Genomic DNA, 20,321 nt, shown 5'->3' with positions numbered 1-20,321 from the left:
TATTTGTGGTCATTTTGTGTCTCTTCGTGGTCGTTTTGTGTCTCTTCATGGTCGTTTTGTGTCTCTTCGTGGTCGTGTTGTGTCTCTTCATGGTCGTGTCGTGTCTCTTCGTGGTCATGTCGTGTCTCTTCGTGGTCATGTCGTGTCTCTTCGTGGTCGTTTTGTGTCTCTTCGTGGTCATGTCGTGTCTCTTCGTGGTCGTGTCGTGTCTCTTCATGGTCGTTTTGTGTCTCTTCGTGGTCATGTCGTGTCTCTTCATGGTCGTTTTGTGTCTCTTCGTGGTCATGTCGTGTCTCTTCGTGGTCGTGTCGTGTCTCTTCGTGGTCGTGTCGTGTCTCTTCATGGTCGTTTTGTGTCTCTTCGTGGTCGTGTTGTGTCTCTTCATGGTCGTGTCGTGTCTCTTCGTGGTCATGTCGTGTCTCTTCATGGTCGTGTTGTGTCTCTTCGTGGTCGTGTCGTGTCTCTTCATGGTCGTGTCGTGTCTCTTCGTGGTCGTTTTGTGTCTCTTCGTGGTCATGTCGTGTCTCTTCGTGGTCGTGTCGTGTCTCTTCGTGGTCGTGTCGTGTCTCTTCGTGGTCGTGTCGTGTCTCTTCGTGGTCGTGTCGTGTCTCTTCGTGGTTGTGTCGTGTCTCTTCGTGGTCATGTCGTGTCTCTTCGTGGTCGTTTTGTGTCTCTTCGTGGTCGTGTTGTGTCTCTTCGTAGTCGTGTCGTGTCTCTTCGTGGTCATGTCGTGTCTCTTCGTGGTCGTTTTGTGTCTCTTCGTGGTCGTGTCGTGTCTCTTCGTGGTCGTGTCGTGTCTCTTCGTGGTCGTTTTGTGTCTCTTCGTGGTCGTGTCGTGTCTCTTTGTGGTCGTGTCGTGTCTCTTCGTGGTTGTGTCGTGTCTCTTCATGGTCGTGTCGTGTCTCTTTGTGGTCATGTCGTGTCTCTTTGTGGTCGTTTAGAGTCTTTGTAGTCGTCTTGCATCTATCTGTCATGTTCTACGTTTTCATGTGGCGGTTGTGCGTCTCTTAGTCGTCGTTTTGGGCTGTTTGTAGGTCTTTCGTGTTTGTCAGTGATCATTCAGCGTGTCTTTGTGATGGGGTTGTGTCTCTGACTATCTGATACTCAACACTAAAGAGAAGAGGAGGGTTCAGTCCTCCTGTAGTCACACATCAAAGATGGTAGAACGGCTCACTCTTCTTCACTGGTTCGTAGACAAACGGTAAACTTAAAGAAGCATGTCAGTGATGAGGTCAGTGATGAGGTCCGTGACGCTACGTCACTAGCCTCTCGTTAAGTCAGTCCTACCCGTGTGTGTAGATTCACACACAGGTTACTGCGTACGGACATTAAGTGGTCTCTAGCAGTTTGAAAGAAAGAGCACACCAACACAGACTCCATCTGCTCTCCTTGGTCCCGGGCTTCGCAGCCTCTCCTCCTCGTGTCTCCCGTGCTTTCATTTGTCCAGCAGCACCTTTGCCAAGAACTGGAGGGTTTCCCTCTTCTCGTACAGGTACATCTGGGTTTCCCACAGCATGTCCACCAGGACGGCGTCACTCACCTCATCCAGCATCACCTCCTGAGACAGCTGGGGACTCAGTCTGCACAGAAGACCATGAACAAGGAGACAATCACTAATAACAGAGGAAACACATGGAGTCCTGCAGGTTATGCATGGCTCTATGCTTCATTAACTGAGTGGACTTGATGTGACTGTTAACACTTCTTTGACGAGGCCGTGTGGTTGTGAGAGCAGCCACAGCACCTGATTGGTTGCTCTTTATATCCGTCTAATCTGTGACTTTAAACTCTGCAGCATTTAGGACAGACTGATGGTTTAAAACAGCAGCAGAAGAAGAAGAGAGATGAAGAGAAGTGGGCCAAAGAGGACATGGAGTGATGAAGATGGACTGCAGAGAAAGAGAACTGAAGGTCAGCAGGTTCACCGTCAGCTGACCTGTGGTAGACGGTGTCGATCATTTCACACCAAGCGCCAGCTCTGTCCACCGCACAGCCATCAGAGTCTGTACACTGTCCAATCAGAGAGACAGAGAGAGACAGAGAGAGAGAGACAGAGACAGAGAGAGACAAAGAGAGAGAGACAGAGAGAGAGACAGAGAGAGAGAGACAGAGAGAGACAGAGAGAGAGAGACAGAGAGAGAGAGACAGAGACAGAGAGACAGAGAGCGAGAGAGACAGAGAGACAGACAGAGAGAGAGAGAGAGAGAGAGAGAGACAGAGAGAGACAGAGACAGAGAGACAGAGAGAGAGAGAGACAGAGAGAGAGAGAGACAGAGAGAGAGAGAGACAGAGAGACAGACAGAGAGAGAGAGAGAGAGAGAGAGAGAGACAGAGAGAGAGAGACAGAGTGAGAGAGACAGACAGAGAGACAGAGAGAGACAGAGACAGAGAGAGAGAGATCATTATTATTGGGTATTATGTCCAGAATATAAGAAAGAGGCTCCAGAACAAGTGGGCGGAGCTTAGCAGGAGGTAGAATAACTGTCGGAACACGTTCGTTAACGCTGACTAGCAAGTTCTGTTGGCTTGTTAGCTAGCTAGTTTGTCCATCAGCACAGCTGGCTAGTTAGCTAGCTTAATGGTTTAAAGTTTAACAACTTCATGCTTCAACTACACACTGTTGTCAGAGTGTAGGAAGCACACCGATACCAACAGATTAGTGATAGCGTTGTTCAGACACTGGTGAGCTGTTTCCAGTGCTGTCATGCTACACTGGTAGAGGATGAGCCCAGCAGTGAGCCACATCTCTCTCTAATAGACGCTGTGACGGCTGAGGAGGTTAGCTGAAGGCTAAGCTAAACTATTAGCAGCATTTCTACAATGGTTTAGAGGTGTTTCGTGGTTTCCTCCAGTCTCTCCTCTGAAGCGTCGATAGTTTCAGCTCTAGAATTGTCCGCTGAGTCTCTTTGATTTAACCAAGGAGCAAAGTGCTCTGATCAGAAACGGCTGGAACCAGGTGCTGAACTCCTACACGTCTGCGGGTGTACTCACACAGTCCACCAGCATCTTGCCCAGCTCCTTGGCTCCGACGAAGCTCTTGGCCAGCTCCAGAGGGTTGGAGGGTCGGAAAACATCCACGGAGCTCACCACCACCTGAGGAGGCTTACCTGGAGACAAGTGTGTTTGTTCAGAGATGGCTAGTTATTGACGGTGTGGAACTCGTCCTGCGTTTGACATTCATAAATGCTGCCTCCTGTCTTCAAAAACGTCAGGACTCTGGGCCATAGGTCACGGTGGAAAACCGTTTGTTTGCTTTAAGAAAACGATCCACTTTGTGTCTCACGTCTGAACTCGAGGCTGGACGTTATGACTACGTCCACTTCTTATATGCAGTCTATGCACGAGGCCCAAAAAGACATCTGCAACTCAGAGGACAATTCATTCTGAGGTAAATCAACTTCCAGTGTGAACACTTGAATCGCTCTTATTTAAGTCCTTAACGTTGTAAAATGCACTAACAGCACGAACAACTTCTTCTGTTAATAAGGGATGGAGGCGGGGCTAAAAGAGACGAGTGAGCATGCAATGCATCCTGGTACATGTAGGCACAGAACTTTCTCCGTCAATAGGAAGTCAAGTGTCTTACCTGTACCCAGAGAGACCACTATACCCAGCTTCTTGATCTGGGTCCCATGGCCCTGAGAGGGAGGAGGGTTAACACAAAGGAGGAAACAGATCATTTGTTGATCTTTAAATACCCACACGGGTACGTGAGTGATTGGACGTGAACTTAAGAGAAGGTCATGTTGCCTACCTCTGCTCTCAAAGCTTTATTATACTGATGGATCTCTGACATGGCGTCCAACGTCGGGTTGTTGGCCAGCAGCCCTCCGTCCAGAAAGCGGCCCATTGGTCGGAAGTAAGTGGGGGCGGCGCCGCTGGAGCGGGCGGCTCGCCACACAAGTTGTTCTGGTGTAAAGATTTAAAAACATCCATGAGTCAAGAGATGAAGCACCTTAGCGTGGATTTGGAATCACAAGTAAAGGAAAGGTTGACATGAAGTAGAATTATTCAAATTCTGGCTGAGAAGAGGAAGATGGATACCAGTCTGCTCCAGCAGCAGCAGGCTAGCTTAGCTTAGCATAAAGACCTCAAACAGCTAGCCTGGCTGTGCTCTGCGTTCTCTCTCACACAGACACACACCTTCATCAGTCACCTTCCTACGCTTTGCGGTCGGCTCCTCTGTGTATCCTACTACCAACACATCCTCATCCTCCCATCCTGCAAACAACAACATGGCCGACGCTCAAACAACACGCCACAAGCTGGACCCGTTCACCCGGTCACTCGCAAATTACTCTTTTCAGATCAGCCGGGAGTCAACGGCACCCCGGTGAGCACCAGTGAGCCAAACACAGAGAGGCTGGACGGGTGGAGGTACCTTGTGGGATGGTGAGGGGCTTGAAGGTGGAGGTGGTGGCGTATGGAGGCTCTCTGTGGACGGAGGGAGGGTCATAGTTCCTGAAGATGTGCAGCTCGCCTGGATGTCTGTCTGCTAGAACACTGGTCACCATCACCCTGAAACACATGAGAGAGAGAGAGAGAGAGAGAGAGAGAGAGAGAGAGAGAGAGAGAGAGACAGACAGAGACAGAGAGAGAGAGAGACAGAGAGACAGAGAGAGAGACACAGAGAGAGACAGAGAGAGTTTCACGTGTTAAAGCTGCATTCTCTCTAGTGTCCAGCAGGGGGCGACTCCTCTGGTGGTATAGAAGTCTAGTCTAAAATGACTCTACTTCTCTCTTGATTTATTCCCTCAGTAAACATTGTAAACATGAGTTTATGGTCTCAATCTCTAGTTTACAGTCTTCTTCAATACAGCATGATGTTCATTTAGTACATTATGCTCCATTTAGAGTCAAACAGACCATAAAGCAGGGGGTGATTTAGGGGCGGGGCTACTCAGCGTCTCTACGTCACTCCTCCTCAGTCCAGATATTAATATTTCGTGTGGTAACAGTGCTGGCTCACACTATCAGCTAGAGATGGTATCGTTAGTGTTTCTGCCCAGTGGACACATTCAACATGAACAGTTACCTACCTGGGGTAACGGACATCTGTCATCTTGGTGTTCTCTCCAAACTCTTTCTTCAGGAAGTCCTCCAGCGGCGCCGACTCATAAGGTCGGGACCCCTTGAACACCTGCTCCTTCATCCTGAAGTACAGGCAGAGCAGGTACTCCATGGACTTACCTACACAGAGCAGAACACATCACCATCATGTTCTCTCACACACACACACACACACACACACACACACACACACACACACACACACACACACACCGTGGACGATAGCGAGGGCCAGGATGCCCCCGGTGCTGGTTCCAGCCACCCAGTCGAAGAGCTCCCTGACGGGCCGACCGGCCTCTCGCTCCAGAGCGATCAGCATCTGGATCAGCACCAGGCCTTTAATACCTCCACCGTCCAGACACAGCAGTCTGTCCATCCTGCAGAGGAGAGGAGCACAGCGCGGGTTTCACGGTGTACGCTGAGAGTCGTACAGGTGAAGGTATTCATCAGTACAAACGGCACAGTGACTCACTTCCTGTTCCCCATCTTGGCGCCGTCCAGCTCAGATGTGCCTCTGCTCATTGCGCTGACTGCAGCGCCCGCATACAGGACGTCCTGAAGCCCTGTCGGCCAATCACAACAGCCAATGATATGGGGGCCAACGCGCGGCATCAGAATGTGTGCATTCAGGAGGGAAAAGGAGTCGCTGGGCTACAAGCATCAGTAACGAGCAGCACAGCTTCAGCATGCGCCTCATAAAGGTGGGAGCAGAGGAACGCGCCATGCATCACATTAACATCACACCTTGCAGCTCAGGTTTCACCGAAAACTCAAAGCAAATGTCCCCCAGAGAACTGAAATCACCAGTCTCAAAAATGTTCACTTAAATCAGGAACGCCCCGGCTGACCGTGGGTTTGTACCGAACTACATCTGGTGAGCGAGATCTAAACAAACACCTGGAATTACAGCTTATCGCCACGGAGACACAAACAGAGACCTTCAACACTGTGACTTTAAAGGCAGAACAAGTAGGGTTCTCCTAAAAACAGAGTGTACACTGATGCAGAAATCATCACCTCTGACCTCGAGAAGTGATTTTATTATCTTACAGGAGTCAGACCGCCAGCATGCATCGTACAGGAAGATACGGAGAGAGAGGACACGGTGCAAACAGGTTATCAGAAGTCCATCCGTCAAGTCCTAAAGCTGCGTTCTCTCTAGTGTCCACCAGGGGGCGACTCCTCTGGTTGTATAGAAGTCTAGTCTAAAATGACTCTACTTCTCTCTTGATTTATTCCCTCAGTAAACATTGTAAACATGAGTTTATGGTCTCAATCTCTAGTTTACAGTCTTCTTCAATACAGCATGATGTTCATTTAGTACATTATGCTCCATTTAGAGTCAAACAGACCATAAAGCAGGGGATGCTTTAGGGGGCGGGGCTACACAGTGATTGACGGCGTCTCTACGTCACTCCTCCTCAGTCCAGATGTGGTCACTTCCTGTTCACTGGTTGCAAAGAAAAACAAGATGGCGACGGACAAAACGCTCAACTTGAGGCTTGAAAACCAACGAGAGACGTCACCATGACGACTACCTCCACGTCCCACAGACAGTTCGTGGACACATTTTAACCCTCCATGAGCTGACAAACCCTCAGATATGAACAATACAGTGAAGTCTAAAAGACGAACCGCCAGACAACTGAAGAGAAGCTTGATGAATGTCAGAAAAGGAATGAGGAGGAGTTGAAGAACACCTGGAGGGGGGGGGGGGGGGGTGCTGTTACCTATGCCTGCAGGCTTGGCCTTGTTGGAGAAGGGGGGAGGACTGCCGGGGGAGGGGGGGAGGCACCGCTGGACCCCTACACTACACAGCATGTCGAGCAGTATCTTTCTATTAGGACCTTTCATGTTAACACACACACACACACACACACACACACACACACACACACACACACACACACACACACACACACACAGCAGAGAGAACATGAGGCAGCTGTTATTCATCTTCATGCATGTCAGGACAAAAACATTCTCCTTGTAGCAGCAATAAGTGAACATCTGATTAGAACAGTCAGTGATTTAAAACATGGAGGTGAACATCACACCGACATGCTGCTGCTGAGTCGCTCTGCAGAGTTCATGTGTGAAGAGAGACGCTTCTGAACAACGCCGCCATTAAACGCTGATTTTATGCATAAAACACACATTTGCATCTTAATAGAATCTCATACAACGCAAATAGCAGCAGTAACTTCTCCCTCTGTGATTGTGGACTGAGCGCTTCTCTGAACACTGAAATGTCCCTCTGGTGTAGAAGGTGAACACAGGAGCACAGAGCTGGTTTTATCCCATAGCTTTGTAAGAAGTAAAAGCTTCTGACGTGCTGCTTCCACCACAGAGTTCTGGCTTTACTCTTCACCGGTCGGTTACAGAAACTTTGATCTGACGGGCCGTGCCGAACAGAAGGAGGGGCTTATTTCTAGAATACAACAGCTGGTTTTGACTGCTTGTTGTCGGTCAGAAGCGATGCTGAATTGGGTGAAAATAGAGCCGTTTAATACAATAGAATACAATAGAATACAATACAACTCCCCGTGTGAACAAACAGCTTAAACAATGGAACAAATGTAATAAAGTTCAAACGGGCCTGTTAGTTTAAACTCTCTGTCTGTCTGTCTGTCTGTCTGTCTGTCTGTCTGTCTCTCTCTCTCTCTCTCTCTCTCTCACCTTTGCTGGTGCGAGCAGCGATGAGTCCAGGTGTCTCTCCCAGGTCGTTGTGGATCTCCACGTCGGCCCCGAACACAATCAGAGCTTTGATCAACTCCATGTGGTCCATCTGAAGAACAGACGGACATAAATACATAAATAAATATATATGTTTCTACAGCAAAACAACAATAAAAAGGAAAAACACAACTTAAGACAAATCTGTGGCATTCAGTATACTCAAAAAATGTAATTTTTGAAGCGATTGCTCTTAGGGGGCGGAGCCTACACTCATAGAATCTGGAGTCACGATACGTAACCAACGAGATCCGTGTTCTAAGTCCGATCCACAGAGGTTTAGGGTGTCGTCCTCTTGGTCAGGGTCACATTGTTTGTTGTTGTAGTACTCATGTTGGCCACACGAGGCTGAGCTAGAGCTACAAGATGTTCTAACCACACGGCACATTGTATGTTAGGACATTTTGTCATTTCAAACTCACCTGGAAGAACACATGAAGCTTTGAGGGAGGGGTGCACTTCAGCCTCGTGTGGCCAACATGAGTATTACAACAACAACACATCGAGGAAACTATTTTCACAGCCGATTCACAGAAGAACTTAGAGAGCATTAAACCTTTTAGGATCATCACATTCTTTTCTTCCTGCACCTTTGATTCGAAAACAAACAAACGAGAACATCTGAAGTCACAGGAAGCGAGACGAGGTGGACACATCCCGTCCATAACACTGTGCGTCGTGTTTGTATTGTCGACCGCTTTGCTCGTCAGTAACAGCACGGTGCAGAGGACGTCACCTTCATGGCGAGGTGCAGGGCAGTGTTTCCGTCCTGGCCCTTGAGGTTGGCGTTGGCCCCGTGGGTCAGCAGCACCATGGCCGCCTCAAAGCGCCCCCTCCTGGTCAGAATGTGGAGGGCGCTCTCTCCGGTCTTACTGAGGTAGTTCACCGCACAGCCGTGTTCCAGCAGCAGGCGACACATCTGGCAAAGAGGAGAGAGGGTCAGAGCACGAAGGCGCACATCTGGTAGTGAGCGTCTGTTGACTTCTGACGGAACATTTCTCACCTCAGCAGTTTTGGACCAGTGGAGAGGTGTTCCTCCGTACAGAGAGTCCTCGGCCTGGAGCTGACCCGGGTCTGCTTTGAGGATCTCCTCCACACAGCTGACGGTCAAACACACAATAAACATTACATTACATTTTACATTACAGTCATTTAGCAGACGCTTTTATCCAAAGCGACTTACAATTCAGTTACAATTCTATATTCTTGCTCAAGGACACATTGACATGAGACTAGTGGAGCAGGAGCCGGGGATCAAACCACCAACCCTCTGATTGAGAGGCGGCCCTGCTCTCCACTTAGCCACGGTCACCCCATTAAACTGTTATGTACCATCCTGAATATGAACTGAAGAACATCCTCCAGTCTGTCCGCGGTGGACCGGTCTCTGCTGGAGGATCTGGGTCTGTCCGCGGTGGACCGGTCTCTACTGGAGGATCTGGGTCTGTCCGCGGTGGACCGGTCTCTGCTGGAGGATCTGGGTCTGTCCGCGGTGGACCGGTCTCTGCTGGAGGATCTGGGTCTGTCCGCGGTGGACCGGTCTCTGCTGGAGGATCTGGGTCTGTCCGCGGTGGACCGGTCTCTACTGGAGGATCTGGGTCTGTCCGCGGTGGACCGGTCTCTGCTGGAGGATCTGGGTCTGTCCACGGTGGACCAGGTCTCTGCTGGAGTCTGAGTTGAAGGAGGTTCTGGTGAACCTGCATGAGTTCATCTGGTTTCACCAGAATCCGACCCGGTGGCTCCGATGACATCATCAACAATAACTCTGTAGAAACAGACCATCTTCTCTCTGATGGTCTCTGTACTGATGGAGGTCTGACAGAGGACCAGGACTACACTGAGACTGGTTTAACAAGAGACACCTGCTCATCGTTTAACCCTCCTCACCTCTTCTCACTGTACTTCATGGCGCTGTGGATGGCGTAGCCGGTACCACCGATGACGTCACACTTGGCCCCGCCCCCCAGCAGAGCTTTGACGGACTCCACGCGTCCCAGGCGGCACGCCACATGGAGCGGCGTCTCACCGTTGTTGTTCAGCTCGTTCACCCCCGAGCACAACCGCGAGCACATGACCTGAGAGAGACAGAGGGAGACAGAGAGAGAGACAGAGAGAGACAGAGAGACAGAGGGAGACAGAGAGAGAGACAGAGAGAGAGACAGAGAGACAGAGGGAGACAGAGAGAGAGACAGAGAGAGAGACAGAAAAAGAGAGACAGAGACAGAGAGACAGAGGGAGAGAGAGAGACAGAGAGAGAGACAGAGAGACAGAGAGACAGAGGGAGAGAGACAGAGAGAGAGACAGCGAGAGAGACAGAGGGAGACAGAGAGACAGAGAGACAGAGGGAGACAGAGAGAGAGACAGAGAGACAGAGAGAGAGACAGAGAGAGAGACAGAAAAAGAGAGACAGAGACAGAGGGAGAGAGAGACCATAAAGCAGGGGATGCTTTAGGGGCGGGGCTACACGTGATTGACAGGTCTCTACCAGAGACGTATACGGCGTCTCTACGTTTCTCCTCCTCAGTCCAGATGTGGTCACTTCCTGTTCATCGTACAGTGTGTGGTCTCACCTGGATGATGGCCGGCGTGTCCTGCTTGGCGGCACAGTGCATGGGCGTCTCCCCGAGCCGGTCTCTGATGTCGGTGCGAGCCTGGCTTTCCTCCAGCAGCTGCCTCACGCACGCCAAGTCGCCGCGCTCGCATGCCAGGTGCAGCGGCGTCTGACCGGAGGAGTCCCGAGCGTTGATCTGACTGGAGACGGAGAGACGCGGCGTGTTACACGAACGTCTCCCTGGACTGAAACGGTTAGTGATGTGTCTTACCTCTGGACATAGTTATGTTTGAGGCACTCTCTGAGGCCCGTCTCCACGGCGATGTGGGCGGAGCTCCAGTCCTGGTGGCTGCGGATGCAGTCGACGATCGGCTGCGCGGTCTCGGCCTTCAGGGGAAGCGTCTCGTAGAAGGGGCGGAGCTTGAGGGCGTATTGGGGGAACCAGTTCATGGCGTCCTCCTCCGACGCCACCTGGAACATCCTGGTTCACAGAGCACAGATTACACCGTCACATCTCATTGAAGTCACGTTTAGTATTCATCGCATATGAGCAACATGTAACATGTAACATGTAACATGTAACATGTACATCCACGGTACAAATGTCTGCAGACTCGGTGATATTAAGAGAGCTTAAGAAAGCAGGGGATGATTTAGGGGCGGGGCTACACGCTGATTGACAGGTCTCTACCAGAGACGTATACAGCGTCTCTACGTCACTCCTCCTCAGTCCAGATGTGGTCACTTCCTGTTCACCGGTTGCAAAAAACAACAACATGGCGACGGCGAAACCACCAAAGTCAAGACTTCAAAGCATCGGTCCACAAACCAGCGAGTGACGTCACCACCGACTGCGTCCACTTCTCATAGGCGTCCGTGGGGACATCAGTACTGACCTCAGGGTCACGTTCGGCGTCTCGGGGCACATGAGCAGACAGTCCCACGACTTGAACTGGGTGTTCCTGTACAGGACCATGCGTCCCTCCTCCTTCAGCAGGACTTTGCCTCCGCCGCCGTAGTCGGACAGCGGCACGTCCCTCACCCGGTACGGGTTGGTGAAGAGGGTCGACACCGAGGACACGGTGTCCAGCAGCCGGCCCAGGAACTGCATCGTCGCCTGAGAACAAAGAGCAGAAATGGGCTGTTTTGCCTAATGTGTACTTTTACTTGTACTTCTTTCTATGCTAATACTTTTGTAGGTTTTAAACGAAGGACTTTTACTCAAAACCAAAAAAAAAAAATTCTGCTCTGTAGTACTGCCAATACTTCAATACAGACGTGAATACTTCTTCCACCGCTGTAACATACAGTCTCTACGCAGCGTTGCCAGTTTCAGCTGAGTTTTGAAGAAAACCCCCCCAAAAAAGCTCATATTATTGCCTTAATGAAATATGAGGAATATGTGCAGGACATGAGTTATAACGACGTCCTGCTGATCTTTCTGATGAAGCACTGCAGGATGCATGGTTACAGGTTTACACGGGTCTCTTGACTTGTTTTATTTATTATTAATTTGGGCACATTTTTCATGTTATTGAGCTGGAAACAGGACGAACTTCCATCAGTTCCTTGTTTATCATATTTAATTGTAATTTGTTCATATTTTCTATGTATAAATCACGTCTTTTACGGTCACGCACCAAATCACAACGCTACATTGACTGACTCGGATTGCTGCGCTGCCACTAGTGTGTGTGTGTGTGTGTGTGTGTGTGTGTGTGTGTGTTGTAAACCTGTAACCCAATGTAAAACACATCCTCCAGGGCTTCACATCGCCACCGGATGAGCTCAGGAAGCTGTGATTCTACCTGATGTAAGAAGGTTTGATCTCTGCTCTCTGATCACAGGGTGGTGGTGGTGGTGGTTGTTGTTGTTGTTGTTGTTGTTGTTGTCAATGACCTGCCTGAGGAGAGAAGGCTCACAGAATCAGTCATCATTTTCTTAAAATCACTTCTTAAAAACACTTTTTTTTCAGACTGGCTTTAATGTGATGTCGTCACTTTTCTGTTTTAATTTTATTTGTTGATTTTACTAAAAAAAAAATATTTTTTATTTCTCAGTTCATTTTTACCGTATCAAGCTATCTGTTGTTGTTGTTGTTGTTGTTGTTGTTGTTGTTATTGCTTTTGCTGCTTGTCTGTCAAAGCACTTTGTACACTCTGTTTTAAAAAGGTGCTATGTATATATTTATAAATAAATAAAGTTATTAACATTCATGAATGAATTATTCAAACACAGGAGCTGCTACCTCTCAAGAGCAGCAGCAGCAGCCGTCACGTCCCAGATCTTTACGCCTGATCTCTCTACTTTACGGTGAGATCAGCGGGGTGATAAACTAACGTAAAGCTAACGTGACCGTCGTGAAGATTAAACTCTCGGGTTTCCTGTAACACATCGCTGTAGTGACGGTGCAAACCGGGGCTGGTCCCCGTTATAACGTTAACATATATATATATAACATAGATGTAATATGTATAATAGCTAGCAGGTTAAGAGAAGCTAATCGCGTTAGCATGAGCTCGTTCTTACCTGCTGGTTTTTTCTTCCTCTGCGTCGGTTCGTTGACTTCTGATGGCGACATCAACAACCACGAGACAGCGTAACCAAACTTGCTACTAATCGTGATTGGCGCGAAGTTGCTCCAATCAGAGCTCGAAGAGGAGACGACTGCTAGGTGAAAGGGGCGGGGCGTAATATATATATGAGATGCTCAGGGTTTGTTTTCTTTTACACACATGAGAGAAGTTTACCTTCAGCCTTTCCGCCATAAATCCTCTTAGTTAGGTTGAGAAAAATATAATAAAAATATAATGATAATAATACAAATATAATAACTATGTTATTAATAATAATAATCATTAATATTGTTATATTTTTTTTTACACTGGACCATTGACTGTGGAAGTCAATGTGATGAAAATAAAAGCCCTTAAAGTCATTTTAATGAGAAATTTTCTAAAAAAAATCCCACTAGTTAAAGTAATCGTAATGTGAACACAATAAAAAATCTAACATAAATGGATAAATAAATACACTTTACAGACAGCTAGTTGAATGAATACAATAAGTATAATTAAATGTGATTCATGCCCTCAGTGTTATTTAAAATGATGGCCACGGACAGAGTTTAACAAGTCTTATAAGAGATTTAATAATGTAATAATTGAATATGAATACTAAGGATGTTTAATGCGAGGATCACAACGTGTCTCCCGTCATAATAATAATACAAATATTATACAATTACAAATATAAAATGAAAAGAACATCAAAATACAAGCACACAGTTAAAAGTGTAAAATAAATTTACAAATACAAACTACGAAAATGAAAGATTAAAGACTCTGAGAGGAGCTGAAAACATTGATATTTTTTAACAGAAACTAAAAACTCATCTATTCAGTCTGCTGTTTAATGATTCATAATGTAAAGATAAGATGATCCTTTATTAGTCCCACAGCGATGATTTACAGCATCACAGCCGCAAAGTGGACAAAACAACGAGAGACATCAGTAAAAAACTAAACAAGTGTAATAAATATGTAATCAAGAAGTATACAATAAATAAGTAAACCGTAAAAAAAATAAAATAAACTATAATATTATATATATGCAAAGTATTAATACATATTTATTGTATAATATTTAAGTATTAATACATATTGTAAACTCGATGGTTGGTGTGACGCTGCTCGTAATCAGAGAAGAGATGACGAGTTCTTTCGCGGTTCTTTTGCATCCTCGTGAGAGTCTTCATCGTTGCCAGGACGACCAAAAGGGGGCTGACCCGGCCACGTGACAGATAGCAGGCTGTGTGTGTGTGTGTGTGTGTGTGTGTGTGTGTGTAGAGAGAGAGAGACAGAGAGAGAGACACACACACACACACACACACAGAGAGACAGAGAGAGCGAGAGAGAGAGAGAGAGAGAGAGAGAGAGAGAGAGACACACACAGAGAGAGAGACAGAGAGAGACACACACAGAGAGAGACAGAGAGAGAGAGAGGAGAGAGAGAGAGAGAGAGAGAGAGAGAGAGAGAGGGAGAGAGAGAGAGAGAGAGAGAGAGAGGGAGAGAGAGAGAGAGAGAGAGAGTGAGTCCGCTCGTTAAAGTAAAGATGGAGCTCTCCTCGACGGGAGATCGTGTTTTCGCGGCTGAAGCTATACTGAAACGCCGCGTCCGTAAGGTGAGCTTGCACGCGCCGTCCGTCCGTCCGCAGCCGGCTGCATTCTTTAGATTTTCCCGTAGCACGGCACGGCACGGCTCCAGTCTTTCATGGAGGCCTTTGCTTCGCTAGCCGGAGCTAGCTACAAGCTAACTAGCTACAAGCTAACTAGCTCGGTCATGGCGATAAAAAACAAACAAACATCCACACAAAGAACAAGGCGGCCGGGCCGATGAGATGATGAGGGCCGGGCTATTAGCTTAGCTAGCTAGCTTTAGCTAATGTAGCTAAAGCTAGTCTGCGTTTTTACAGCCTGTAGCACCAACAGTAAAAAGGCTATTTTCTGCTGCAGGTATGAAATATAGTCCCCATAACAGAGTCATGATTGCATGTATTTACTGCTACACGAGCCACAGGTGAGGAAGGACTCCTCAGTGTTTGTATCACGTCAGTGTACTGGATCAGACCCCTCTGAACCATGGTGGGTTTACCATCTGACGGGCCTGGTCCCAGTTTAACCAGCAGGGCCTCCAACTGCTAGAACCTCACAGTTCAAACCTATAGAAGTAGTCCAGGCTCCTGCAGCACAGGCAGGATGTTTAGGCTTATGATCACGACGACATATAGCAGCTGTTTTTATTAATCCTCCATGTGTGTTTTTGTTGCAGGCAAGACTTGAATACCTGGTAAAATGGAAAGGATGGGCCATGAAGTAAGTGCTTCTCTGGGCTTTGACTTCAATGGAACGTGAGCTATTTGTTTCCTCGTTGCCTCACGTTGCTCCGCTCTTCATTATGTTGTTCTAGGCACAGCACTTGGGAGCCGGAGGAGAATATTCTGGACGACAGGCTGATCCTGGGCTTTGAGAGAAAGTGAGTTCATTTGTACTTTTATTATGTACTTTGTGTGTCGCGTTACAACGGTCCAAAACCACAACCTCTGGTTTAAAAAGAGCCCAGCGACGCCCCGCTCTGCTCCAAGAACAGCACAGCTGATCATCGTCAGATTAATAACGGTAGATCCAAAAGAGACGTTTTCAGAATGCCGTTCCTAATCCACCACGAGTAGAGCCAGACCATAATGTACATGCATGTGGACTCGAGTGGTTAAGTCCGTCATCGTCCGCTGTGCTTCAGATCTTTGGCTCCTAACTTTAAAATGTTTCTCTCTTTTGCTCCGTTCTCTTATTCCTTCATGCATCGTGTTTTGCTTCTGTTGGTGTCTTTACATTCGTCCTCCTGACTGTTAAGCATCGTCTCAGCTGAAGTCCTTCATGTGTGTCGCCGCTTTAAAGACACTACATGTTTAAAACCCAAATGTTCACGAGAACACGGAGAACCCGGCTTCAAGCCACCGTCTTCTCCTTTGGTTCTCTGTCTTGCTCTCACCGCGTTGTTCTTTCTTTCTTTCTTTCTTTCTGTAACCGTCGTTTCCTTTGTTAATATTTTTTACAGGGAGCGGGAAAGAGAAATTCACGGGCCGAAGAAACGGGGACCAAAACCTAAAAACATAGCGGGAAAGGTACAGTTCTTAACGTTTATGTTTGATGGTAGCGTCTCCATCTCAAGAGGTATCCCATGGCAACGGAGGAAAAACCCTCTCACATCACTCTAAGATCCACACCGAAGATATGTCTTTATTGAATAAGTAAATCCTAGTATTCCAGTTATTGTAGCCAATTCATCATTTGTATTTGGTCAAGTTCATGTTGGCATTACATGACTTGTTTGTTTTGGTATGACTATATGTAAATATGTGGCCGTTTTCTCTCCGTTAAGTGCTTGACTAGATCGTTTGTGACTTGGCGGCAGGTGGTTCTGCCGTGTCCCAGACTTCCTTTAGTGCACATGTCTGTAGGGTTGGGAGTAGTCGGGTCTACTTAGGTTTGGATCCTGTATAGCTTGTTGTAACGAACAATGATTGAGTAATAACAATGTAATAACAATGTAATAACAATGTAATAACAACGTGACGTCGGTAGTGGACCGGGAAAGATTTAACTCTCATTCCGGTCACGTTATTATCTTCCTCAGACCCGTACTCCGAAAGGAGGGTCCAGCAGCCGAGCCTCAGACGCCCGCCAGACTACGTCGCGCTCCTCCTCGTCCACTTCCGGCAGAGCGGCGACTCCTTCCTCCTCCGCCTCGCCTCACTTAGCGTCTTCGTCCTCCTCTTCCTCGACCGTGGCACCCTCTCCCAAACTCAACTCCCTGGCGACCACCCACAAGCTGAAGAAAGACATTCACCGCTGCCACCGGATGTCCAGACGCCCTCTGCCTCGCTCGGACCCCACGGCGGCGGCGGCCTCCTTCTCCGGCTTCCCCTCCCGCCTGCACGTCTCGCCCTTCTCCGAGACCGTCCGCATCCTGAACCGCAGGGTCAAACCCCGGGAGGTCAAGAGAGGGCGGATCATCCTCAACCTGAAGGTCATCGACAAGCCGGGGAGGGGCGGAAGGAATATTACGACGGGACGCCAGAACATCCCGTCTCGCAATCGCATCATCGGGAAGAAGGGAGGAGACGCTCCCTATAGACCTTTCCAGCCGCCTCTGAAGATGCTGGGCTTCCCCATGTACGGGACGCCGTTCGGGCTTCAGTGTGGAGGCCCCGTGTCCAGCACCGGGGCCAGGAACACCAACTCCACTTCCTCCTCCCAGTGCCGCTCGCCTCCGTCTCCTTCCGGCTCCGCCCGCTCTGTAAGAAAGACCAACGCCTCAGCTGCTGCTCAGTCCTCACCTTCCGGCGAGGCTCCCAAGTCCAGTGGACCTCCCACAGAGACCCAGAAGGGCCAGAGCGCCAAGCCAGCTGCTGCTTCCCCCTCGCCATCATCTTCCGAGGAGGAGGAGGAGGAGGAGGAGGAGGAGGACAGTCGGACGACCCAAGAGGGAGGCAGGAAAAGTCCTCGCCAGCGCGGGGCTAAACGTCAGCCGCCCGCCATTGCCGCTGCCTCCGTTGCCTCCGCCCCCGCCCCCGGAGACCAGAGCTCCGCCCCCTCCGAACCTCAAAAGGCGCCCGCCGAGGGAGACCCCAACTGGCACCCTGAAATGGCACCGAGCTGCAAGGACGTGGTGGTCACCGATGTCACCACCAACCTCGTCACCGTCACCATAAAAGAGTTCCCCTCCCCCGCCTCCCCCTCCTCCGCCCTCGGCCCTGAAAACGCCCCCTCCCCTCCTCCCGACGCCGCCACCTCCGACGCCGCCCCCCCTCCTCCTCCTCCGCCTCCCACCAAGCCATAGGAGAACCAGGCCGCCATGAAGTCCACGGTCTCCGTTTGATGATGGAAGTAAATGTCCCGCCGGTGTTGCCACTTCAGCCCCTTTGAAGGTGTGTCCATGTTTGTGCAGCGTCTGTTATTCAGCCGTTGAATAGGAGGATAAAGAGCGTTAAAATGAAGTTGTATACATTTGAAAGCGGGCAGCTAATACGCCCTTAAATTGCCATATTTTGTCCGCTTGCACAGGCTGTTATTGACCTTCAGGTGGTCTGCCCCCCCCCCCCCCCCCCCCAGCATCATTGGCGGTCCAGCTTGTTAAAGATAAATGAGGTGATGTGTTTTTGCACTTGACACAGTTGGACTCTCATATATTGCATCAATACAGCGAGGTAAATGCACGTGACTGCATCGAGAAAACAACAACCTGTTTTATGTAGTTCATCACTTGTTGTGTTTTTTTTCACGGCCTTTTCTCCTCTTGAACGCATATATACGTACAGTATGAGTAAGTATTTATATGCACGCACAACCTTTATAAGCTGCAGAAGAAAATACATAAACAATAGTTTTCACGTCTTTGTGCTCGACGTCTTTCTCTCCGCTGCTCGCTCTGTCCGACGCCTTCTTTAATCCGTCACGTCCACCACGACTCTAAACTGTCCGTCTAGAAGGTCTGCCAGCTGATCTCAGATCAGACTGAATGCAGCTGAAGTCAACAGTAAACGTGTTGAAGCTTTGAGCTCGCTACCCAGAAGATGACTTGATTAGTTTGTCTCTGTACCGTCCATGTAGAGCAGAGCAGATTCACTTCCTGGTTAGTTCCTTTACAGGTTTCTGGTCAGTTTAGCGTCTTTAGCATGTAGCATGTTTCAGCCCAGAGAGCAAGAGGAACCAGGTGAAGACTGAGGACAAATGTTGGTTAACAGTGGTGTGGTGGATCCATACTGACTAAAACATGGTTCTAGTCTCTGATCAGGTTTCATTGTTAACAACTAATCAAGAGGAGCGCTAGTAACGTTAGCAGCACCGCTAACGGCTAACCAACGGAGGTTCACTTCAGTTACATCATGATGCCTTCAGGCTCGGCTCTGTGAACATGAGAACTGGCTGAAGGTACATTATAACGTTATCGTGATGTGTTCACTTGTAATCTGTAAAATGTAGTTCTGGTGATGAACTTGAATAAATCCAGTAGTTTGAAGGAGATGTTTTCATGTTAATATAAAATAGATATTAGAGATGAATTATGATGTTTAACTTCATAACACAAGCTCTAAGATTATTACACATCATTAAACATATGAATGACTAGTATTGGATCTGTTGCACCACTGTTTCTCATGCTGATGGATTAAATAATCTCGCCGTTGCCATCTTGTTATTTTTTCACAACCAGTGAACAGGAAGTGACCACATCTGGACTGAGGAGGAGTGACGTAGAGACGCCGTATTTGTCTCTGGTAGAGACCTGTCAATCAGCGTGTAGCCCCGCCCCTAAAGCATCCCCTGCTTTATGGTCTGTTTGACTGTAGATGGGTGAACACAGGCGGTCTACGATCTCTTACATGCTTAAGAATAATTTTACATAAAGAATACTTCAGATACATCAAGGCTCTCTGATGTCCTGGATGGTTCTAGTTGTTGTTGGTGCCATTAGAAATCCTCTCATCGGATTTATCCCAACACATCCATCAGATGAAGGACCTTCAGTCTGTAGTTTGACGTGTTCTCCGGGTGGGTTCCTGGAGGTCTTTTGGATATGTTTCTTCGTCTTTAATATCTCTCCGTGGTGGTATAGAAGTGACTCTTACAGTTGGTAGATGTGAGTTCTTATTAGGCTGCTTTTCTTTCTTTATCACAGCTTCAACTTGTGGCTTCTAGTTCAACCAAACGGGGCTCTGGATTTTATTATTTAGACTGTTTAAGATTCTTTTCCGTTCGTATTTTAAGTGCTGGGTTTGTGTGAATAAAAGAAGGATCCTTGTTTAAATGTGTGGATAAAGAAGCTTAATGTGTTTTTCTCTCCTTTGTACTGTACTTAAATACTTTTTTTTAAAGATATGCATAATATTGTTCATGTGAATGCCATGTTTTTATTAATAGTCCAATATGGGTTTGACTCCGACAGGTTTTTAATGTGTCAGGACTGCAGTTGTGTAATATGAATAATGTACATTGTGTAGACGGTAATGAGGACGATGACGTAATGTATCTTCTGAAGCATGTTTTAACCAAACCCTTATTGTACACATTATGTATTCTGTGTCGATACTTTCTGTGTTTCTTCTTACGAAGCTTTTCATTAAAAGCTCTTTGAGAAAAAAAAGTTTTGTTCTGTTTCTCGTATTCTGGAGCCTCTGGGTGAAAAGTTAGGTTAACTTAAATCTTAACTTATGTTGTTAACTATAACCTTAAGTTAACTTAAACCTTAACTTAGGTTAATTCAAGCCTTAACTTACGTTAATTCAAACTTTAACTTAAGTTAATTCAAACCTTGACTTAAGTCAATTTAAACCTTAACTTAGGTTGTTAACAACACATCCGGTTAACTGTCGTCTAGTAAAAGTTAACTCAATCTTTACAAA

General features: G+C 47.8%; 2 protein-coding genes across 2 annotated transcripts; one reads left to right on the top strand and one right to left on the bottom strand.

Annotated features, from left to right (window-relative positions):
- Nucleotides 1-1,435: 1,435 nt before the first annotated feature.
- Nucleotides 1,436-12,951, bottom strand: pla2g6 (phospholipase A2, group VI (cytosolic, calcium-independent)). Its single transcript, XM_068702725.1, has 19 exons — nt 12,887-12,951; nt 12,166-12,260; nt 11,254-11,474; nt 10,629-10,838; nt 10,377-10,557; nt 9,694-9,881; nt 8,810-8,906; nt 8,543-8,725; nt 7,750-7,858; nt 6,801-6,917; nt 5,543-5,633; nt 5,284-5,447; nt 5,040-5,190; nt 4,382-4,518; nt 3,755-3,909; nt 3,587-3,638; nt 2,992-3,107; nt 1,937-2,010; nt 1,436-1,580 (listed from the first exon to the last, which is right to left on the bottom strand). The coding sequence occupies exons 3-19, from the start codon at nt 11,466-11,468 to the stop codon at nt 1,436-1,438; spliced, it is 2,385 nt and encodes a 794-aa protein (XP_068558826.1). The 5' UTR covers nt 11,469-11,474; nt 12,166-12,260; nt 12,887-12,951.
- Nucleotides 12,952-14,174: 1,223 nt separating this feature from the next.
- Nucleotides 14,175-20,056, top strand: cbx6a (chromobox homolog 6a). The gene is made up of 5 exons (XM_068702741.1): nt 14,175-14,540; nt 15,188-15,231; nt 15,326-15,391; nt 15,974-16,040; nt 16,553-20,056. Exons 1-5 carry the CDS (start codon nt 14,472-14,474, stop codon nt 17,756-17,758), a joined length of 1,452 nt encoding a protein of 483 aa, XP_068558842.1. The 5' UTR covers nt 14,175-14,471; the 3' UTR covers nt 17,759-20,056.
- Nucleotides 20,057-20,321: the final 265 nt, after the last annotated feature.

This window comes from Cebidichthys violaceus, unplaced genomic scaffold, assembly GCF_023349555.1.
Source record: "Cebidichthys violaceus isolate CVI_PGR_0920_01 unplaced genomic scaffold, fCebVio1.0.p SCAF_88, whole genome shotgun sequence".
Taxonomy (NCBI): Eukaryota; Metazoa; Chordata; class Actinopteri; order Perciformes; family Stichaeidae; genus Cebidichthys; species Cebidichthys violaceus.
The sequence above is the reverse complement of the archived record's forward strand: the minus strand, read 5'-3'. Positions and strand labels throughout refer to the sequence as shown.

Excerpts from the sequence above, each read along its gene's own strand:
- pla2g6 (XM_068702725.1), bottom strand. The coding sequence starts at position 11,468 with ATGCAGTTCCTGGGCCGGCTGCTGGACACCGTGTCCTCGGTGTCGACC. Across the intron at positions 5,634-6,800 it reads GGCCAAGCCTGCAGGCATAG|GGCTTCAGGACGTCCTGTAT; the intron begins GTAACAGCACCC and ends ATTGGCCGACAG. Across the intron at positions 1,581-1,936 it reads ATCGACACCGTCTACCACAG|ACTGAGTCCCCAGCTGTCTC; the intron begins GTCAGCTGACGG and ends TCTTCTGTGCAG.
- cbx6a (XM_068702741.1), top strand. The coding sequence starts at position 14,472 with ATGGAGCTCTCCTCGACGGGAGATCGTGTTTTCGCGGCTGAAGCTATA. Across the intron at positions 15,392-15,973 it reads ATCCTGGGCTTTGAGAGAAA|GGAGCGGGAAAGAGAAATTC; the intron begins GTGAGTTCATTT and ends TATTTTTTACAG. Across the intron at positions 16,041-16,552 it reads CTAAAAACATAGCGGGAAAG|ACCCGTACTCCGAAAGGAGG; the intron begins GTACAGTTCTTA and ends TATCTTCCTCAG.